The 18,328-nt window shown below is 34.4% G+C and overlaps 1 protein-coding gene across 1 annotated transcript in view; it reads right to left on the minus strand.

Moving 5' to 3' along the window:
* Positions 1-4,133: 4,133 nt before the first annotated feature.
* Positions 4,134-18,328, minus strand: part of LOC128982216 (39S ribosomal protein L16, mitochondrial) — a 42,363-nt gene continuing 28,168 nt past the window's right edge. The window contains exons 5-6 of the mRNA XM_054401283.1: positions 8,857-8,967; positions 4,134-4,408 (exon numbers count right to left, since the gene is read on the minus strand). Of these exons, the coding sequence (XP_054257258.1) occupies positions 4,193-4,408; positions 8,857-8,967 (327 nt within the window). The 3' untranslated portion in view covers positions 4,134-4,192. The remainder of the gene's footprint in view (positions 4,409-8,856; positions 8,968-18,328) is intronic.

The following is an 18,328-nucleotide window of genomic DNA, read 5'->3' on the forward strand; positions in this document are numbered from 1 at the left end:
ATTTGGAACAAACGACAACATCTAAATTCAAAGTTTCGACAAATGGCCTGGCTCATGAATAAAAATTCAAAACTGTCAATAGAAAATAAATTATTGCTTTACAAGGTTGTCCTTAAACCAATTTGGACATATGGCATTTCTTTGTGGGGAACAGCTTCAAAATCAAACTTGGATATATTACAAAGATTTCAGTCAAAATTACTAAGAACCATCCTGAAAGCCCCTTGGTATGTATCCAACGTCACCATTCACAATGATTGCAAAATTCCATTTGTTACTGAAGAAGTTACGAGCTGCAGTAAAAAATACATCTCAAAGCTTGAGTATCATCCGAACCATTTGGCCCTCAACTCTCTACCTCCTAGACAACAGTCAACATGTCTACAGACTAAAAAGAGAAAATGTTTTAGACCTTCCGACTCGATTTGTACAGCAGCTCTGAAATTTATTTTCTTTGTTTTTTTTTGTTAGTGCTAAAGCTGTATAGCTGCTAACTCATGCATTCCAATTTTTATTTTATTGTTAAAAATGCCATCATATTTACTTATTGTTTAATGCAAAACAGATTGTAAATAAAACTATGTTAAAGAAAAATAAAAACATTTAAACAAACTTTGTTAGTGTTCTCATCGCAGCCATGGAGACCAATCAATATTTACTTTTAAAATGTTCACCTCAGAACTTTTAAAGCCAAAGGGGTAAAGCCTACGGTCACTATCGAAATGTGAATAGTCCTATAATGGTCCTTGGTATGGTAGCTATATTTTTGTAAAATTTAAGCCCAGTTGGTTCAGTAGTTTTTGCACCTATGTGTATTAGTAATACACATACAGACAGATACCATTAGATTTTTATATAATAGTATAGATATAATATATAAATATACATATAAAATACATAATTATGTATGCATATACAGGGTGAGTCAGTGAAACGGGCCATTTTTCGGTAAGTATTAAAAATAGGTCAAACATCATAACATCGATGTATTCATTAAAAAACATAGTAAATGAGTAGAAGTTTGTGTTGAACCAACAAAACAAGCATCAAGTCTTGAAAATAATATCAGAGTCAACTCCTTAAACTTTGACCAGGCAATATCCCCATTTCATGTCAAGGGAAGAAACGGCACACCAAACCGTAGCTTTAATAGGGTGAACTGGCCATTCGTGAAGTGCTTGTGGACCGACCAATATCAAAAATTTGCTTATTGACACATCCCGTTAAGTGGAAGTGAGCCTCATCGCTCATCCATAGGTTGTGAATTTGCTCTGGGTCATCTTCCATTAGCTGAAGCATATGCTCAAAAAAGTAATGAGATTGAAAATCACCCATATTCTAGGCTTGCACAACCTGAATTTTGTTCTTTTTTCTGTTATGTAAAATTCATAGACAGTCCTACGAACCACACATTCATCGAAATGGTCTAGGCCAGTAATCGGCATTTTCTTCCTTTTTGTTTTGTGAGGTGTTAAAAAAGATTTATTATCATCCTCACTCACCTTTAAAGCGTTTAGTTCGCTGTTTATCCGGGTAACAGAGCGTTGAGATACACCGGTTGCTGCTGCGGTCCGCTCCCTCGCCTTCTGTAGTGGTATTGTAATGCCGCTCTTGCACTCCTCTTTCATAAATGTATAAACATTTGCCACGATTTCCCTACTCTGACTATTTAAAACCTTACCACCAATCCCTACTTTCGATTTAAATTCTGCCATGACAAAAAAACTCACACACGTTTCGTTATGAAAACAGTCCACTTCACGATCCACTGTGACACTGCACAAGCAAAACTCACTACTGAGTAGACACAGTGCTTAGGAACGTGCAAGATTTGTCATAACAGCGCCCTCTCTATTAGTCATAGTTTGTTTAGGACGTCAACCCCGTGAGTCAGCCGAGATGTTCGCAGAGTTGCCCGGTCGGAACGCGGGATCTCACGTCTGACAGTCCGATGTTCTCAGAACGGTCTTAAGCTAGTTTCCACCCTCCCCCCGCCTATGGTGCCGCGCCAGGCCCACAGGCCACCATGAGCCAGCTTAGCTGACGCTAGCTGTATGCATATACAGGGTGAGTCAGTGAAACGGGCCATTTTTCGGTAAGTATTAAAAATAGGTCAAACATCATAACATCGATGTATTCATTAAAAAACATAGTAAATGAGTAGAAGTTTGTGTTGAACCAACAAAACAAGCATCAAGTCTTGAAAATAATATCAGAGTCAACTCCTTAAACTTTGACCAGGCAATATCCCCATTTCATGTCAAGGGAAGAAACGGCACACCAAACCGTAGCTTTAATAGGGTGAACTGGCCATTCGTGAAGTGCTTGTGGACCGACCAATATCAAAAATTTGCTTATTGACACATCCCGTTAAGTGGAAGTGAGCCTCATCGCTCATCCATAGGTTGTGAATTTGCTCTGGGTCATCTTCCATTAGCTGAAGCATATGCTCAAAAAAGTAATGTGAGATTGAAAATCACCCATATTCTAGGCTTGCACAACCTGAATTTTGTACGGATGCATGTTAAGATCTTAATGCAAAATTTGCCTCACTGTTGGCGCAGAAAGTCCAATTGCTTTTCTAAGCTGTCGGTCAGATCCACAGGGACTTCTGGCAATCGTTTAACTGATTCAAATGTTTCGGGTGTCCGAACAGTTCTGGTACTCCCACCTCTTCTTTTTGTGATTTGTCCCGTTTCTTCCAAGTTTCAGCCCTGAGTTGCATGTCTCGATGGAACTTGAGGGGGCAGACCAAAATGAATGCGCAAGGCCCGATGTGGTGCCGGATCAAATGCCTTGACGGCAAAACCCCGCTGTGGTCCGGTCCAACCCTAAAGCTGTATGGCAACTAAACTTCCAGAGGTTGGGAACGCAGGATAACTTACTCGGCCCCTTTCCTTCTTCCCCTCTACTCACTAACGTTATAAGAAAATAGCCCGTTTCACTGACTCACCCTGTATATTTATTTTTTTTTTTCAGCTATAAAATACTAGGTATAAAACATCATAAAAAGTAGTCGAAAATATATTTTTTTCTATTGAACGTTTCAGTGATACTGGTATTTTTGGAAAATAAATAAGAAGATGCAAGTGGGTTAAGTTCAGCTATTGTTTCTGGGTTAAGCAAAATTTAAATATTGTTTGTTAATAAACCCACCCACAGCTAAAACCAATCCACCTCAATCCCAAATTGCTCACTGAGCCACCTATTTAATTTACTTTCACATATTTTTTCAGATTTTGTTTTTTTTAGCGAATTTCCCTATAATAGGGAAGTAGCTATTACCCGTAGGTGGCACGGTAAGACCTAGGCCCGGGACCAATTTACTTTTTCATTTTCATGTCCCCAGAGGCCAAAAACACCATTTGTTCAAATTTAAATGCGATAACTTGAGTAATTTTTGTCAGATTTTGATGAAATTTGGTTTAAATAAAAGGTGTAAGGCGGGATAAACTTAAATGAGTTCGCGAACGAGCATGATCGGACCATGGGAACGGGGTTTTACGGGGGGTTTTATGGGGTAAAATTTTGTTTTTCTCATTTTTGCCCCTCAAAACTCAAAATTTTCTAATTTCTCTCTAGACATTTTTAAAGAGCTTAAAACAAATAATTTAGTATATCAAAGTGTTTTTGTACGGTTATTGGTAACGGAGAAAATTTAAAAAATTTAAAATTCCCATGTTATTCTTATGGAAGATATTGTAAAATGTTGTGTTTTGCTTGTTTATGGATATATTTTGAACAAACTTGGCAAATTTATGTATTTTATACTAAGCTATTAATATTTAAAAAAAAAAAATGTATTTTATTAGTTTCCTTGTAGCAGCAAACCTAGGTACTCATTAAACCTAATGTTATTGAAATAGATTTAATTGCAAACCAATTCAGACAAATGGAAATTCGCTTAGTCGGCATGTTTGCTGCGGCAGGGGTATTTATTATTAAAATTAAATTTAGTATGTGTCTTAATTAAAAAAAAAAATGTCATTGGGCTCTGGCTTTAAAAATATGGCGGGTATTTTAATTTTTTTTATTGACATTAAAGAATATTTTCAGCTAAATTGATAAAAAAACATAAACTATAGACATGGAATAGTATAATAAATCAATCTAGGCAATAAAAAGGAGACAACAATAATTAAAGTTTTAATAGAAAATGCAAATACAAGTGAAGTATAAACTGTAGTCTAAACTAGATGAACTTTCCAAAATACTTATAGTCGTTTCTCCTGCACCATAACTTTGCATGTCCAAGATTGTTTTTTATGATATATTCCATTGTGTACTCGTTAAGGTTCCTAGCTTCATCTAACTTCTCTTTAGCTTCCATTTCCTCCAACATTTCATGGCTAACAGCCATTGCTTTGAATGGCAGAATGTGAGCCACCTGATGAAGATATTTTTGTACCTGCAACATTAAAATAGTAGTAAGTATAGATAGTTTTCTACTAACAAAACTGGCTAATCAAACGCTAAAATTAAAAAAAAAAACTAGTAAAGAATCATCTGCTGCAAAAGAGTTATTATTCATTTGAAGAGTTTTTTCAATGTAAAAAAAGACTAAAAAAGGTTGAGGTGTTCTGCTGGAAAAAGTAAACGTAATAAAAGTGTAAACAATTTATACTTTTCTGCAAAGTGAAATAAAAATGTAAAAAAATTAGTTGTATAGTCTGACATTGACATTTGACACTATTCATGTATGTACATACACAGTGGCGGTTGGCGGTTCTAGGACCTTGTCAAGGAGGGGGGCTTGGCCCTCCCAATAAAGCAGGGGGTTTGGGGGGGGGTCCTTCCCCAAGAAAATTGGTGACTTTCTAAAGCAATTTTTAACACCAAAAACTGTGCCCAATTGTCCATAAACTGCCATTTCACCTGTTGTTTGTCATGAGCAAATAGACATGAAAAAAATTAAACTCTGACGATTGCATTCATGAATTTTAAGAAATTTTTTAGACTATGGCCATATCCTCCTAAAAGCCGTTTGGAGACTTTCTCAAGCCATTTTTAACATCTAGAACTGTGTGCAAAATCTCCCATTTCCCCATTTATTTTTCATGAATAAGTAAACATTTTCAAACTAACTATGACGAGCTGTTGGCCCGTCCTACCGGGGAATTGAGTACAGTAGTTTAAAACTGTATTATACAGTGCGTAGTTATGTCAATATGTCTATTCTTTCAAGCATAGTTTAAGCAGTTCAAAATTTATTGTAAAGAAAAAGCTGTTAAGATGAATTAAAACATGTGATCATTGTTATTTCCCAACCTTTCCTTAAAAAGTCTGGTAGTAAAATAATTTTCATAAGCTTTCCTTTAAAGACTTGTGAGCTTCGATTCGTATACAGCAATTGTTATATAATCAAATTACTTATTTCCGATAATCAATGACAAATCCTATACTCTTATATGAGCAATGTATGTATGTATGTATGTATGTATGCTTGCACTAAGATCTCGAAAACGGCTCCGACGATTTTCTTCAAATGTTGTAAATAGTTTATTCCTGACCTAAAAACGAGCTTACTGCCAGCAGTTAGATTTGCCAACAAAAATCTAATTACGTAGAAAAATGAAACTGAAAGTCAAATTTTTTTAACATTAGTCTTATGGGTTCAAGGGCGGTCCCAGGGGGGGGGGGGTCATGACCCCCCCAAAATATTTTTTATATACATAAACTATTATACCAGGGGAACTTTAATAATTTTTATTGCAAATCTTTCTGCCAAATTGGAATTCATTGTAGTCTTTACACTTGTGGCGAATGAAAGGACTAATTACAAACTCTAACCTTAAACTCATCGTTCGAGTCTGACTGTTTTTTTGTACGTTATGAAAAGTAGGGAAGATCGGCAGACGCTTTCAGCCATATACAGCAACGGCAGTGCCCACTGCCCGATGCTGACATTCGACGTTCGGCCGCATTCTTCTTCTTATTTAATTTTTCGGGATTTAATGTTGTCATTCATTTTAACCAAGATGATTGAAAACTTGAATTGGGTTTGGGTATTGGATAAAGAAAAGAAGTTGTATCAATAGTCAAAGCTTGAAAGGTAGTTGAATATTAATTTATCTGAGTTGAGCGTTAGGAATTTGTAATTACAGTAATGTAATTCAATGATTACCGTAGCAAATTTCAAAACTTTCAATATTAAATAGTATTCATATTTAGAGCACCTGATATCATATTTAAGAATACCACAACCCAATTGGCATGTTGCTAGCCATAAAACAACAACAAAACGGTAGTGTCTCAGACTTAGATGTGGAAGGGACATATTTAATTCCCAGCACAACCACAAAATCGTTGCACAAAAACTTTATTCTCACGTTGACCCCTTGTAAAATGCCACTGGCACTGGCGTAGAAAAAATGAGAACACTGAGAACCAATTCTCCAGGAGGTACCAGTGACGGGACGCCGACGGCAACGTTAGTTGGGTAGTGTACTTTGTGTAGGTTAACTGTTGCTTACTAGGCAGGTATAATGCAGTAGTTTTGGGTCCAAGTTCTTAAACACTTCTTAGATAAAATAAGTTCTCTGGTTCGAAATCTTGGTCTGATTTTGGACATTTTCCGTTTAGCATGCACATTGGCACCAGTTGAAAGCATGGTGGAAGGAAAATAAATCCACCATGAGTTGAAGGGTGTTTTCGTAAATCAATAATGCTTGAATGTGTTGTAATGTTGCGGTATTCCTTTGATATTAAAACCCCAAGTCTCAATAATGCAAAAACATGACATTATACAAGTTTATTTTTAGACATTTCTTTGACCTTTAAATAAACTGGGAAGCTTGAACACATTAAACTAGGCCCTCAAAATAGCTTCAAAACCACTCGTTTTAGCACGTTATTTCCAAATTTTTCCCCGGACCCCCACCCTTTGCTGGGGGGTATTCCATACCCCCCAGTGACCCCCCCAAAATATATGTCTAGGACCGCCCTTGTAATGGGTTGCTAAGTAACCATCTTGGCTGAATTAAATAACAAGGGAAAAGTAAATAAAAGACTTGTAAGTTAGTTGTCTATCCACAATATACTACCAAATTACAAATATAGTACAAAAGGAAAAACATCAGTTGTTACTATTGAGCAAAGATTATACTGAAGATTACTCGATACATTGTAGTCAAGGGTAGCAGTGTGGAGTGTGGGATCTGTTTATGATGATTAGATTACGGTATCTGCAATCCTTAAATGCTATGGGAAGGGAAGGAAACAGGTCCGCGACGTAGGAAGTGATGAAGGAAGTAGTTAAGGCGAGCAGTCCGGAGTGTGGGAGCTGTTTATGACGATTAGATTAAGGTATCTGCAATCCCAAAATGCTATGGGAAGGGAGGAAAACAGGTCCGCGACGTAGGAAGTGATGAAGGAAGTAGTAAAGGCGTGCAGTCCGGAGTGTGGGAACTATTTATGACGATTAGATTAAGGTATCTGCAAACCTAAAATGCTATGGGAAGGGAGGAAAACAGGTCCGAGACATAGGAAGTGGTGAAGGAAGTAGTAAAGGAAAGCAGTGTGGATAGTTGGAACTGGAAACTGTTTGTAGCAGTTAGATTAATGTATCTGCAATACTGAAATGCTATGAGAAGGGAAGGAAACGTTCCACGACATAGGAAATGGTGAAAGAAGTAGTAAAGGCTAGCATTGCGGAGTCTGGGGAACGTTTGTGGCAATTATATTAATTTATCTAAAATACTAAAATGCTACATAAAGAGATGAAAACAGGTCCACGACGTAGGAAGTCGCGTAGGAAGTAGTAAAGTTTAGCATCGCAGAGTGTGGCAACCGTGTGTGGCAGATAGATTAATGTATCTTCCAGCCTAAAATGCTATGAGAAGGGAAGGAAACAGGTCCATGACGTAGGAAATGGTGAAAGAAGTAGTAAGGCCACCAGTGCAGATTGTGGGAACTGTCTGTGGCAATTATGTATCTGCAATTCTAAAATGGTATAGGGAAGGAGGGCAAACAGATCAACGACGTAGGGTGGAAGTGGTGAAGGAAGTAGTAAAGGCAAGCATTGTGGAGTTTGGGAATGGATTAATCTATCTGCAATACTAAACTGCTTTCAGAGTAAACTTATGATTTTCCCCAAGCAAAGCTCATATATCCATTAACAAGGAAATTAAAACAGTAAAGTATTTATGATACTGTTTAGCATAATTGAGGCTAAACACAAGTATAAGGTTTTGCGGGCCTACTGCATGGACAAAGTTACAAATAAATTAGATGCAGTACACTACAAACTTACAATATAATAACAAAGGGAAAAATTTGTTTAAAACTGTAAAAAATACAAAACAATAATATATTTTCCATTCACTGTACTTTATTTACTTTGTAACAATGTTTATTTTAATGAAACATAAGTCCAACTCTTAAGACTAAAATAAACAAGTAAAAAAAAAAAAAAACAAAAAAAAACTTCATATTTACTGATTGGCCTTCTCTTGTAAAATAGGTATATTGTAAATATAGCAATGTTTTCAGTCAGACATTGTTTTTATTAGGTTAAAACATTTAAGTCCACGACTTTAAACTTGTAACCATTTTTATACCTATTCTTATTGATTTTTTCAGCCTTACTTCAGCACTGACTTCCCCTACCTTGTTTGATATTGAAATGTTTTGTAGCCAACTGTTTTTAGTGAGGGTTACTGTTGCCACTGTGGGCCTAAGGTATAAAAAATTATATAAAATTCCTGGTGATTGATGCAAATGGAAAATTCTCATATAATTTGAATATGCAACTATTGCTGTTTGAATGAGCTAGCATAAAGGTCAAAAAATCGAAACATATTCCGGATTGAAAACTAATAATTTCAAATTTCATACAGAACTTAGCATGTTTTATACCTCTGCAAACTCGCATCTTCCGCCCAACTCCACAATGACTCTCCTGGCTTTAACTGGTGTCACGTAATGGTCTATAGGTCCCTTTCCACCACCCATCCTCATACCTTGACCCTGAAACATTTACAAAAAATATTGGTTAAATCTATGACTCACAATGATTCATCTAGATTTTCAGTCATCTTTGATGTTGTCCTCCAAGATTGAATTTTGTTAGTGATTTCCAAAAGGTTAACAACAAATCAACCAATAAAACTTCTCCTCAATACATTGCAAAATTAATGTTCTAAAAAAATATCCAATACAGTAGAACTCCACTTCAGTTAGTCTGACTCCTCCTTTAATCCGACCGTGCCATCGCCTATCATTTGCCAAGCTTGTATGATAACCACTCTGTCTTCCGCGATTGTGTTAACATCTTGCGAGATTATAGCAAAATACCAAACGTCTTCCGCGGTCATAGGGACATTATCATCATCTTCTGCGATCGCAACCTATCAATAAATGCCAGTTAAGCAATTAATTTGCCCAATTAATTAATGTGCTCCTTGTCTAACCTTTTCACAGTTCTAACCATGGTCCAGGTCTTGTAGATGACGGATTAGCGGGGTTGTACTGTAGTTTAAAATATCATAAAAGGTATACATTATCTCAATAACCCCTCCACAGCAAACCAGCAGACTAAGCGAATTTCCATTTGCCTGATTGGATTTACACTAAAATGTCTCCTTAAAAATATCACATTTATTCCCTATTTAAATAGCATTAGTTTAACGAGTACTTATGTTTGCTGCAACAGGGAGAGTACAAAGTTTTTTTTGTAAAATGTTAATAGTTTAGTATGAAATGAATGCATTCAAATTTGATCAAAATATGATCATAAACAAGCAAACTACAACAATTTATTTATTCTCCATAAGAATAACAGGAGAATTTTAAATTTACAGTTTTTTTTTTAAATTTCTCCGTAACCATTAGGCACATAATAACGCTTCAATATACTAAATAATTTGTTTTTTTAAGCTCTACAAAATGGTTTAGAAAGAAGTTGCTAAATTTAAGTTTTTAGGGTCAAACATGGGAAAAACCAATTTTTACCCCATAAAACCCCCCATAGACCCCTGTTCCCATAGTCCGATCATGCTGGTTCGGGAACTCGTTCGAATAAACATAGGTTTACACGTTTGTACCAAATTTAATCAAAATTGGATGATTTTTGCTTGAGTTATCGCGCTAATGGACACATATATAAATATAAATAAATATATACGAGCTGTTGGCCCGTCCTACGTACGGGAATCGAGTAGTCAATTAAAACTGAATAGTTCAGAACATCTAGTTTACTTGCACAGTGAAAAATTCTGGCAGTTTTAATGGTGGCCAACTGCCCCCAAAACAACCTAATTAACAATTAATTGTTATTTTTTAGTTGTTGACCTTATTAACAAATTCAAGTGACTACCTATATCTTCCATCCGATTATAGACGTAAAATATAGCGATGTGAATTTTAAATTCGATAATTTTACCATAAAATAGCAGTTGCGTCGATCTGAAAAGACTTGAAGTGAGATTGGAGACCAATTCACACACACTGGTATTGAGTAGAGTTGCTACAATTGCATATACCACTTATATATGTACTTACCGCACCTTTACCTCCGTGACCACTGACTGACACTTTATGAGGATTCTGGCCAGAGACCTACTACACCAATTAATTGACGCTTTCATTACTAACCAAAATTATAGTATGACTCACATATATTCGAACATACAGAAAAAGAAGTATCAACACGTAAACCACTTATATCTTAAACGATTAAGCCATAAATTTCTGAAAAAAGATTTCCCAAATATGAGATGAAATTTCCATGGCATAAACTAAATAACTTACTTACACAGTTTGCATTTACGACAAAACTTGATTAAACTGTTTGAGATGTATAGATCAAAATAACACATTTCCTGATAAAGCAGATCCTTCACGGTAGAAAAAAACTAAATTTTAAAGTGAAATAGTATGCAAGCCAATACCGAAGAACAATATTTTTGTATACAAACAACTTGTAACATAAACATTTCAATTATAGTTTATAACCAGCTGTTGGTTTAACCAGCACTGAAAATACTTTGAATTGCTAGCGTCGGCTGCTAGACTTTTTAAAAATTGAAACTTAATTTATAAAAAACTGAAACCCTAAACTAAAATTATGGCTTCGACATTCCCTAGTTCTCAAAATTATCTTTCTTTCAACACAAAAATCATGAAAATCGGTCAAGTGGTTGATTCAGAATCGTGAAATAAAAAAACCCTGTTTCGTTTTAATATTATAGATTTATGTATATGACTGTAGCAATTATTATACAGGTCAAACATCTCGAAGTTTTAAAACAAGATTCAAAGAACATCTACAAGCATTGAAATCAAAAAGCTAACATCAATGAAGTCGAACTTCGCCGACCATATAATGAACTCAGACCACATTTATAAAAAGAAAATATAACAATTTTAGAATATGAAAAAGAACTTGAGAAACTTAATGTAAAAGAAAAGCTAAATATTTATCTACACAATAAAAAGGACCCCAAGAACATACTTAACACAATGATTCCAAAATTAAACCAACCTATCTATGATAAAATTGAAAAACTAAGGAAAGAAAGAAAAACATTAATTTAGTATAATGAAAAAATTAATACCAAAATTTATTAAGATTTATTTAACATATTTTATTATTTTTACATATGATTATATTTTTAATTTTGTTAGTTTTAAGAATGAGGTTATGGTAAATATGACTTGATAAATGATAATGGACTTAGTCTCCGAAACATGTCGTCATTAAAAATAAAATAATTATTAAAAGGGTAACTTTGTTAACTATAATAGCTCTAAACATGCAAGAAAATAATATATATATATATGAATTTGAACGGATGGTGTTTTTGGTCTCTAGGGACCTCAAAACGAAAAAGTAAATCGGTCCCGGGTCCAGGTCTTACCACGAGTACTACGGTAATAGCATAGTTGGGAAAGTTAGTAAAAAATTCTAACTAGTTAGAAGTTATAAGTTAGTCCCGTAAAAAGTAACTGATAGAAGTTATAAGTTAGTTAGTTTAAAAAGTAACTGATAGAAGTTATTAGTTAGTTGAAAAACTAACTGATAGAAAATAACGTTAGTTTTAGTAGAAATTAGTTGTTCGTTGGGCAGTTGTTTTAAAGTATTTTTTAATGTCACATCTTGGTTACTAATATATACTATAATATGAGTAAAGATTGCGCAAGATATGATTTTAAAAATGGCTCCTACGATTTCCTCCAATTTCAATGCTATTGAAAATTTCTTGTATAATACATTTTCATTGTATGATGTCTTACTAACCAAAGGGATAATTACGACTGTTTAAAAACATTAAGTGTTTTACTGCAAAACAATTTACACTGACATTGAACTAAAAATCTAAAGGAAAGGCCAAGGAGATTTGTATTTTTCGATGATGCACCGCACGAATTGATGCGTTATTACACCATCCCGTAATTATAGTTGCAACGTTCCACGATCCCAGTGACTTAATGCAATAACGGTCGTCAGATAACAGATGTTATGTATCATGAGTTTTATATTGATTGAAGCTTATTGTGGACATTTTATAGATTGATCGTCCAAATTAAAAAGTTTTGTAGACTAAATTGAGGATAAGTGGATGTCTAACAAAAACGAATTGACTTTACTACTTAATTAATCGTAGTAAGACTGAAAATATTTGTAGGCTTATAAGCTCTATTTTTTACCTCTTGAACAAATCAAACACCTCGAGCAAGATCGGTCCCCTGGTACTTGTGTTTTAATCAAATATTGTCATATTTTACATTACTACAACATAAACAAATGACATAAAACTTGTCAGATAATGAACATTAACTAAAGACAATGTTTTGACACTTGAGATGATATATCAATCACCAAACAAACATTTCCGCTTCCCACCCAGTGCTTGGGGTGTTGATAATGGCCGTCACTACCCTTCCACAGGCCCACTGCATTCCAAAGCAACTGGACTTTGACTTTCTCTTTCCCCACCCCCCGCGTTGTTTGTCTACAAGGGCACTGACCTCTCACGGCCGCACGCAACTCTCACTGATCACGTGAAATAAATAACCAGTATTTGAGATGCTTCCGCATAATTGGGAAAGTTAGTTGAAAATTCTAACTAGTTAGAAGTTATTAGTTAGTCCGTAAAAAGTAACTGATAGAAGTTATTAGTTAGTTAATTTAAAAACAAACGAATAAAATAGAAGTTAGCCAAAAAAACTAATGAATAGTGCTATTCGATAGAATTTCTATTCGTTATTCCCAAGTATGGGTAATAGCTTATTCCCTATATGGGAAATTTGCTAAAAATATAAATGATGCATAATTTAAATAAAGTAATGATCGGAAATATAGTATAATATCACTTGTTTTACACAATGAAGGCGCTGGCTCTATTTTGCCTTCTTACTTTTTTTAAAACGTTTTTATTAGCTCACTTTCTTGTCCGGTACAAATTTTGCAATCAGTTTTATACTAAGTTCCCGATGAGCTAGAGACTTGAAACTTAAAACATATCTTACAAATGGATGACAATGCAATATTATACAATTTAATTTTCATATTTCCCTTGGGCTAGTGCCCCATGGGCTTGTTTTTATTAACTCGCTTTCTTGCAAATTTTGATACTTCCCGATGAGCTAGAGACTTGAAACTCGAAACATAGCTCACAAATGGATGGCAATGCAATATTATATAATTTAATTTTCATATTTCCCTTGGGCTACACCCCATGGGGTTGTTTTTATTAGCTCGCTAGCCGCTTTCCTACAAATTTTGATATAAATTTTAAACAAAGTTCCCAATGAGCTAGAGACTTGAAATTTGAAACACAGCTCACAAATGGATGACAATGCAATATTATATTATTTAATGTTCATATTTCCCTTGGGCAACGCCCCATGGCCTTCGAAATTTTTCATGTTTATATTTTGAAAGAATGTAAATATATCAATTAATTTAAGTCAGCTGTAAATACTTAAATTTGACAGTTAGAAGAGCAAAGGTTAAGACGTACAGGTTTTGCTCCCAAGAGATTCTTTATACAAACAAACATTTCAAAATAAAGGTAAACAATCTGATTGCAGATATAAAGGTGTTTGTTAATAATGTCATTTGTTATTTATTTAGTGTTCTATAAAGTAAACAATAAATTATAAATTAAATAGATTGATGTATTTATAGTTAGTAGGTAGGCCATACATTCAATCTTGTGAGGTGCCAAATTTTAAGGGGGGTAAAAACGTATTGCTAGTCAACAAACACCATAACTTACCCGATTTTTATCCACAACAGCCTACTCAGAGGCCTATGTGTTGGCCATAGCTTGGGCTATGGGCCAAAGAACGTAGGCCTATTTTTATTCACAGTGAAGTACACAAACACATCCACAACTACATATTTATTCATAATAGCACTTCGTTTCACATAATAAAGTTAAACCGACCGATTTTACAGATATTTAACGCCGCCGACGATATAACCCCAAACTGGTGTTTATTTGTTGGCAGACGACAGACGAAACTAGACCAGCTCATCAAGTGAATTCGATCAGCTGTTATCTAGTAGTACTAAAGTTCGCCGCGTAAGCCTCGAGCGGGCAGGACTGAAGGATTTTACTCAAAGACAGGATTATTCGTTCGTACGCCGTCTTGGAATTAACTTCGTCGTTACATCTACGCTCGCACGATAATCGACACGACTGTACGATTTTGTTACGAAGGTTAGCTAACATACTTAGTTAGGACCTTTTCACGTTATGTTATTTTCATTTTAATCTATTGTACCTTTTCGCTTTCTTTACATCCCGATTCAAATTATATAAATTCTAAAAACTTCGTTTTTGCCGACTTGCATAAAACCCGCCAGTTCCTGCCTGTCAGTGACTAGCGGTGGATATCTTTCGGTTCGTTTAAATTAATTTGCTACGAAATTACGTTTATTCTGTTCGTTTAACAATTACTTAGTTATTACTTAAATTATTCTAGTCAATTCGTCGCTTAATAACCCGAGACTTGTCGTCTGAGTTCTAAACCCCGTCTTTGGCGGGTGAAAGAATCAAGTCTTGGGAGCAGGCTGAGTTGAATAATCAGCTACAAAAATTAATACTAAATTTATTTTAAATCATATCACGATAAATTATCCGTTCAGTCATATTAATTAGGCCCCGACGGCTCTGTAGGAATTGTTTTTACCTTTTATTCGATATTATATCAATTATCAACGTCTTTAACTAATTAGTTGCAGTTTAATACGAGTATTTACATCACATTGGCTAAGATTGAATACTCGTCGGCCCTACAGAGTCATTCCAAAGGTTAGGCAAAATTTAACAAAACACTTTAACGAAGGTAAGGATGATATATAGCTCCAACTGAGCGTCTGCAGGATTTCCTGAGCTCTGAGCCTTCGATTAAATTGTAATAAATTGATCAGTCAAAGCCGTGACAACTTCGTATCGACCCCTGGATTTTTCTCGGCTCCTTCTGAGCACTCCGGGGAAGAAATTTGAGTGTGGCCGGTTCTAGGGTAGGCCTAGCCTGACTTAGGTGAATACTAGTTTATTCCCCCCCCCCCTAGAATTTTGCGTCACAATCTAATACATAATTTAATAAACCTTAGATTTCCTACATGCCTCTGTCTTAATCTATACTATTATAAAGAAGATCTGATATAGATGCTTTAAATAGATTTAACATCCACACACATTAAAAACTAAAAAGTAGAAAATAATTAATAAATAAAATACTTTTTTTAAACAAAACGTTTTTAAACGCACTAAAAAGTAGAAAATAATTTATAAATATGTGGAATGTATAAATACTTGTAAGATTTAAAACGAAAAACGTTGGGTGCATGCAATTGATCATAATACATTAGTTCAATAGGTGAAGGTAATTGTAAATTATCTATTGCATGCACCCCACGTTTTTCGTTTTAAATCTTACAAGTATTTATACTCTCCACATATTTATAAATTATTTTCTACTTTTTAGTGGGTTTAAAAACGTTTTGTTTAAAAAAAGTATTTTATTTATAAATTATTTTAAGAGAATACGAGGTGTTAGCCCGTCCTACGTACAGGAATTCAGTAGTCAGTTAAAACCGTGTACAATTCAAATCAGCTAGTTTACACATATAGGCTAAAGACAAAGTTTCTTGCAGTTTTAATGTGAAAAATCATCTTGTAAACAAATGTTGTGTGACCAAATATGTTTTTATTCCATCATAGGCCTATACGATATGCATTTTAAATCTGATAATTTTACAATAAAACAGCAATTCTGCAATTTTTACGATGTGAAAAGCGTTGAAGTGAGATTTGCAGCCGATTCGCACAGACGCGCACTGATTATAAGTAGCCTACAGTAGAGAGAGTAATAGCATAGATGAATTAATATTACTTCATCTATGGTAATAGTCAATTAAAAAGTGTATAGACCTAGTCAACGATACCACCTTCCATCGCATACCTGCCTCTTTCATAATTATTATCACCACAATACAACTACTATACACAATTGCCAGTAGGTCTGAATAGAAACGACCTAAAATAAAACGATAATATCTAATAAAATTCACAGTACACATAATTTAACTTTGGTGTCCTAACATCAAAACTAATCGTCACACCTATCCTTTATATCAATTTCACTGCATTAATTGCTAAATAAATAAGTGTAAACAAAGAAAAGTAAAAACAATAACACTCAATAAGTTTCATGTTTTGGAACAGCTGTTTGGTTCAAATAACATTCATTTGAAAAAAAGAACTGGTCACATGTAGCTGGAATATAAAAAGTAAACACGCTAGTAAAGCTAAGGACAATAATTGTCAATGTTTATTATCCATACCGTTATCAGTTCTATCCTTGATAATTACCCATCCTCATTGAATAAATGTACATCGTAATTTCCCATATTAGTTAATTTAAACTACAATATATTCATAGTTGAAATAAAAGTGATATTTTCACGTTTGGGGGCGCTGATATAGGCACCCCCAAACGTAACCACAACTGAACACGATTTCATAAAAGGATGGTTTGTCTAATTGCAGTATTCTAGGTCAATGTTGACGTTGTGTTCAATCTATGTCATCCATCTGTTTATCTTTGTATAAAACCCGGCTGAGGTTGTGGTGGTAATTTAAAATTGTGATTCCTTATTATTCTTGATCTTGTTTTATGACATCAATATTTCCGGGCCTAATCCAAACAAAGTTAAAGCAGACAAACATTAATTGTAAACAAAAAGCTACCATGAAGAATTAAAACATGTAAACATTGCTATTTTTCTAATCTTTCCTTGAAAAGTGGAGCAGTAAAATAATTTGCATTTATCCTTTTTTTATTAAGACTCGTGTACAGAGCCTCGATTTGTACTGAGGTTTAATTAATTTTGGTCTAAACTATTTTAAACTGTGGTCTAATTATCTCTACTAATCTTACTTATTTCCTATAATCAATGACAAATTAAGAGTAAATAAAATAACCTCATAGTTCCATAGTTTACATTTAACCAGCTGTTAGTTAAAACAACTTATATTGCTCTAAAACAAATCGAAGATTACAAAAATTGCTTTAAAAATAATTTGAACATCCTAGTATTTTACTATGTATATTTAATTAATCTGTCATCCTCTTACAGAAGAATTGAACGTATCAATGATTAGCATTACACATAGTATAAATAAGTCAACCCTAAGTATGTCTTTACATTTTTATCCAAATGCTGAATTTGTGACACAAAAGCTGAATGTTTACAGCTGTTATGTTAAGCAAATTATTTTATGCCAAAAGCTATAGTTTAAAATCTTAGCGTCGGCTGCTAGACTTTTTAAAAATTAAAACTTAATTTCTAAAAAACTGGGACCCTAAACTAAAATTATGGCTTCGACATTCCCTAGTTCTCAAAATTATCTTTCTTTCAACACAAAAATCATGAAAATCCGTCGAGTGGTTGATTCAGAATCGTGAAATAAAATAACACTGTTTCGTTTTAATATTATAGATGGGAGTCTAAGATTGGAGTTTAAGATTCTTCTGAGTGTAGTCTAGAGTGGAAATCAATATGTAAGAACCGGAAGTAGCTTAACCTCTAGTAGCTAACCCTGCTGTTTCTACACACCTCACCTCAAGCCTCACCACGCTCCCATTAACCGATCCTGAGATACATTTTACATAAATTTAAACAGTGTGCTTTACCCATTCAATAGTATTTTAGAAGAAACTGTTCACATCAATTTAGTTACTGTACTTCTGTTGTTCGAGTTGTATTTAAAAGCAAGCTATTGTGATTTTGTAGCCAAGAATCCTATCCTTTGTTATCATCGGAATTAGAAATTAAAGAAACTTTTTAAGTGAGCAGTTATTAGGCAAC

Source organism: Macrosteles quadrilineatus, unplaced genomic scaffold (genome assembly GCF_028750875.1).
Source record: "Macrosteles quadrilineatus isolate MER2022 unplaced genomic scaffold, UCM_ALF_1.0 Scaffold_1__1_contigs__length_201487025, whole genome shotgun sequence".
Lineage (NCBI taxonomy): Eukaryota > Metazoa > Arthropoda > Insecta > Hemiptera > Cicadellidae > Macrosteles > Macrosteles quadrilineatus.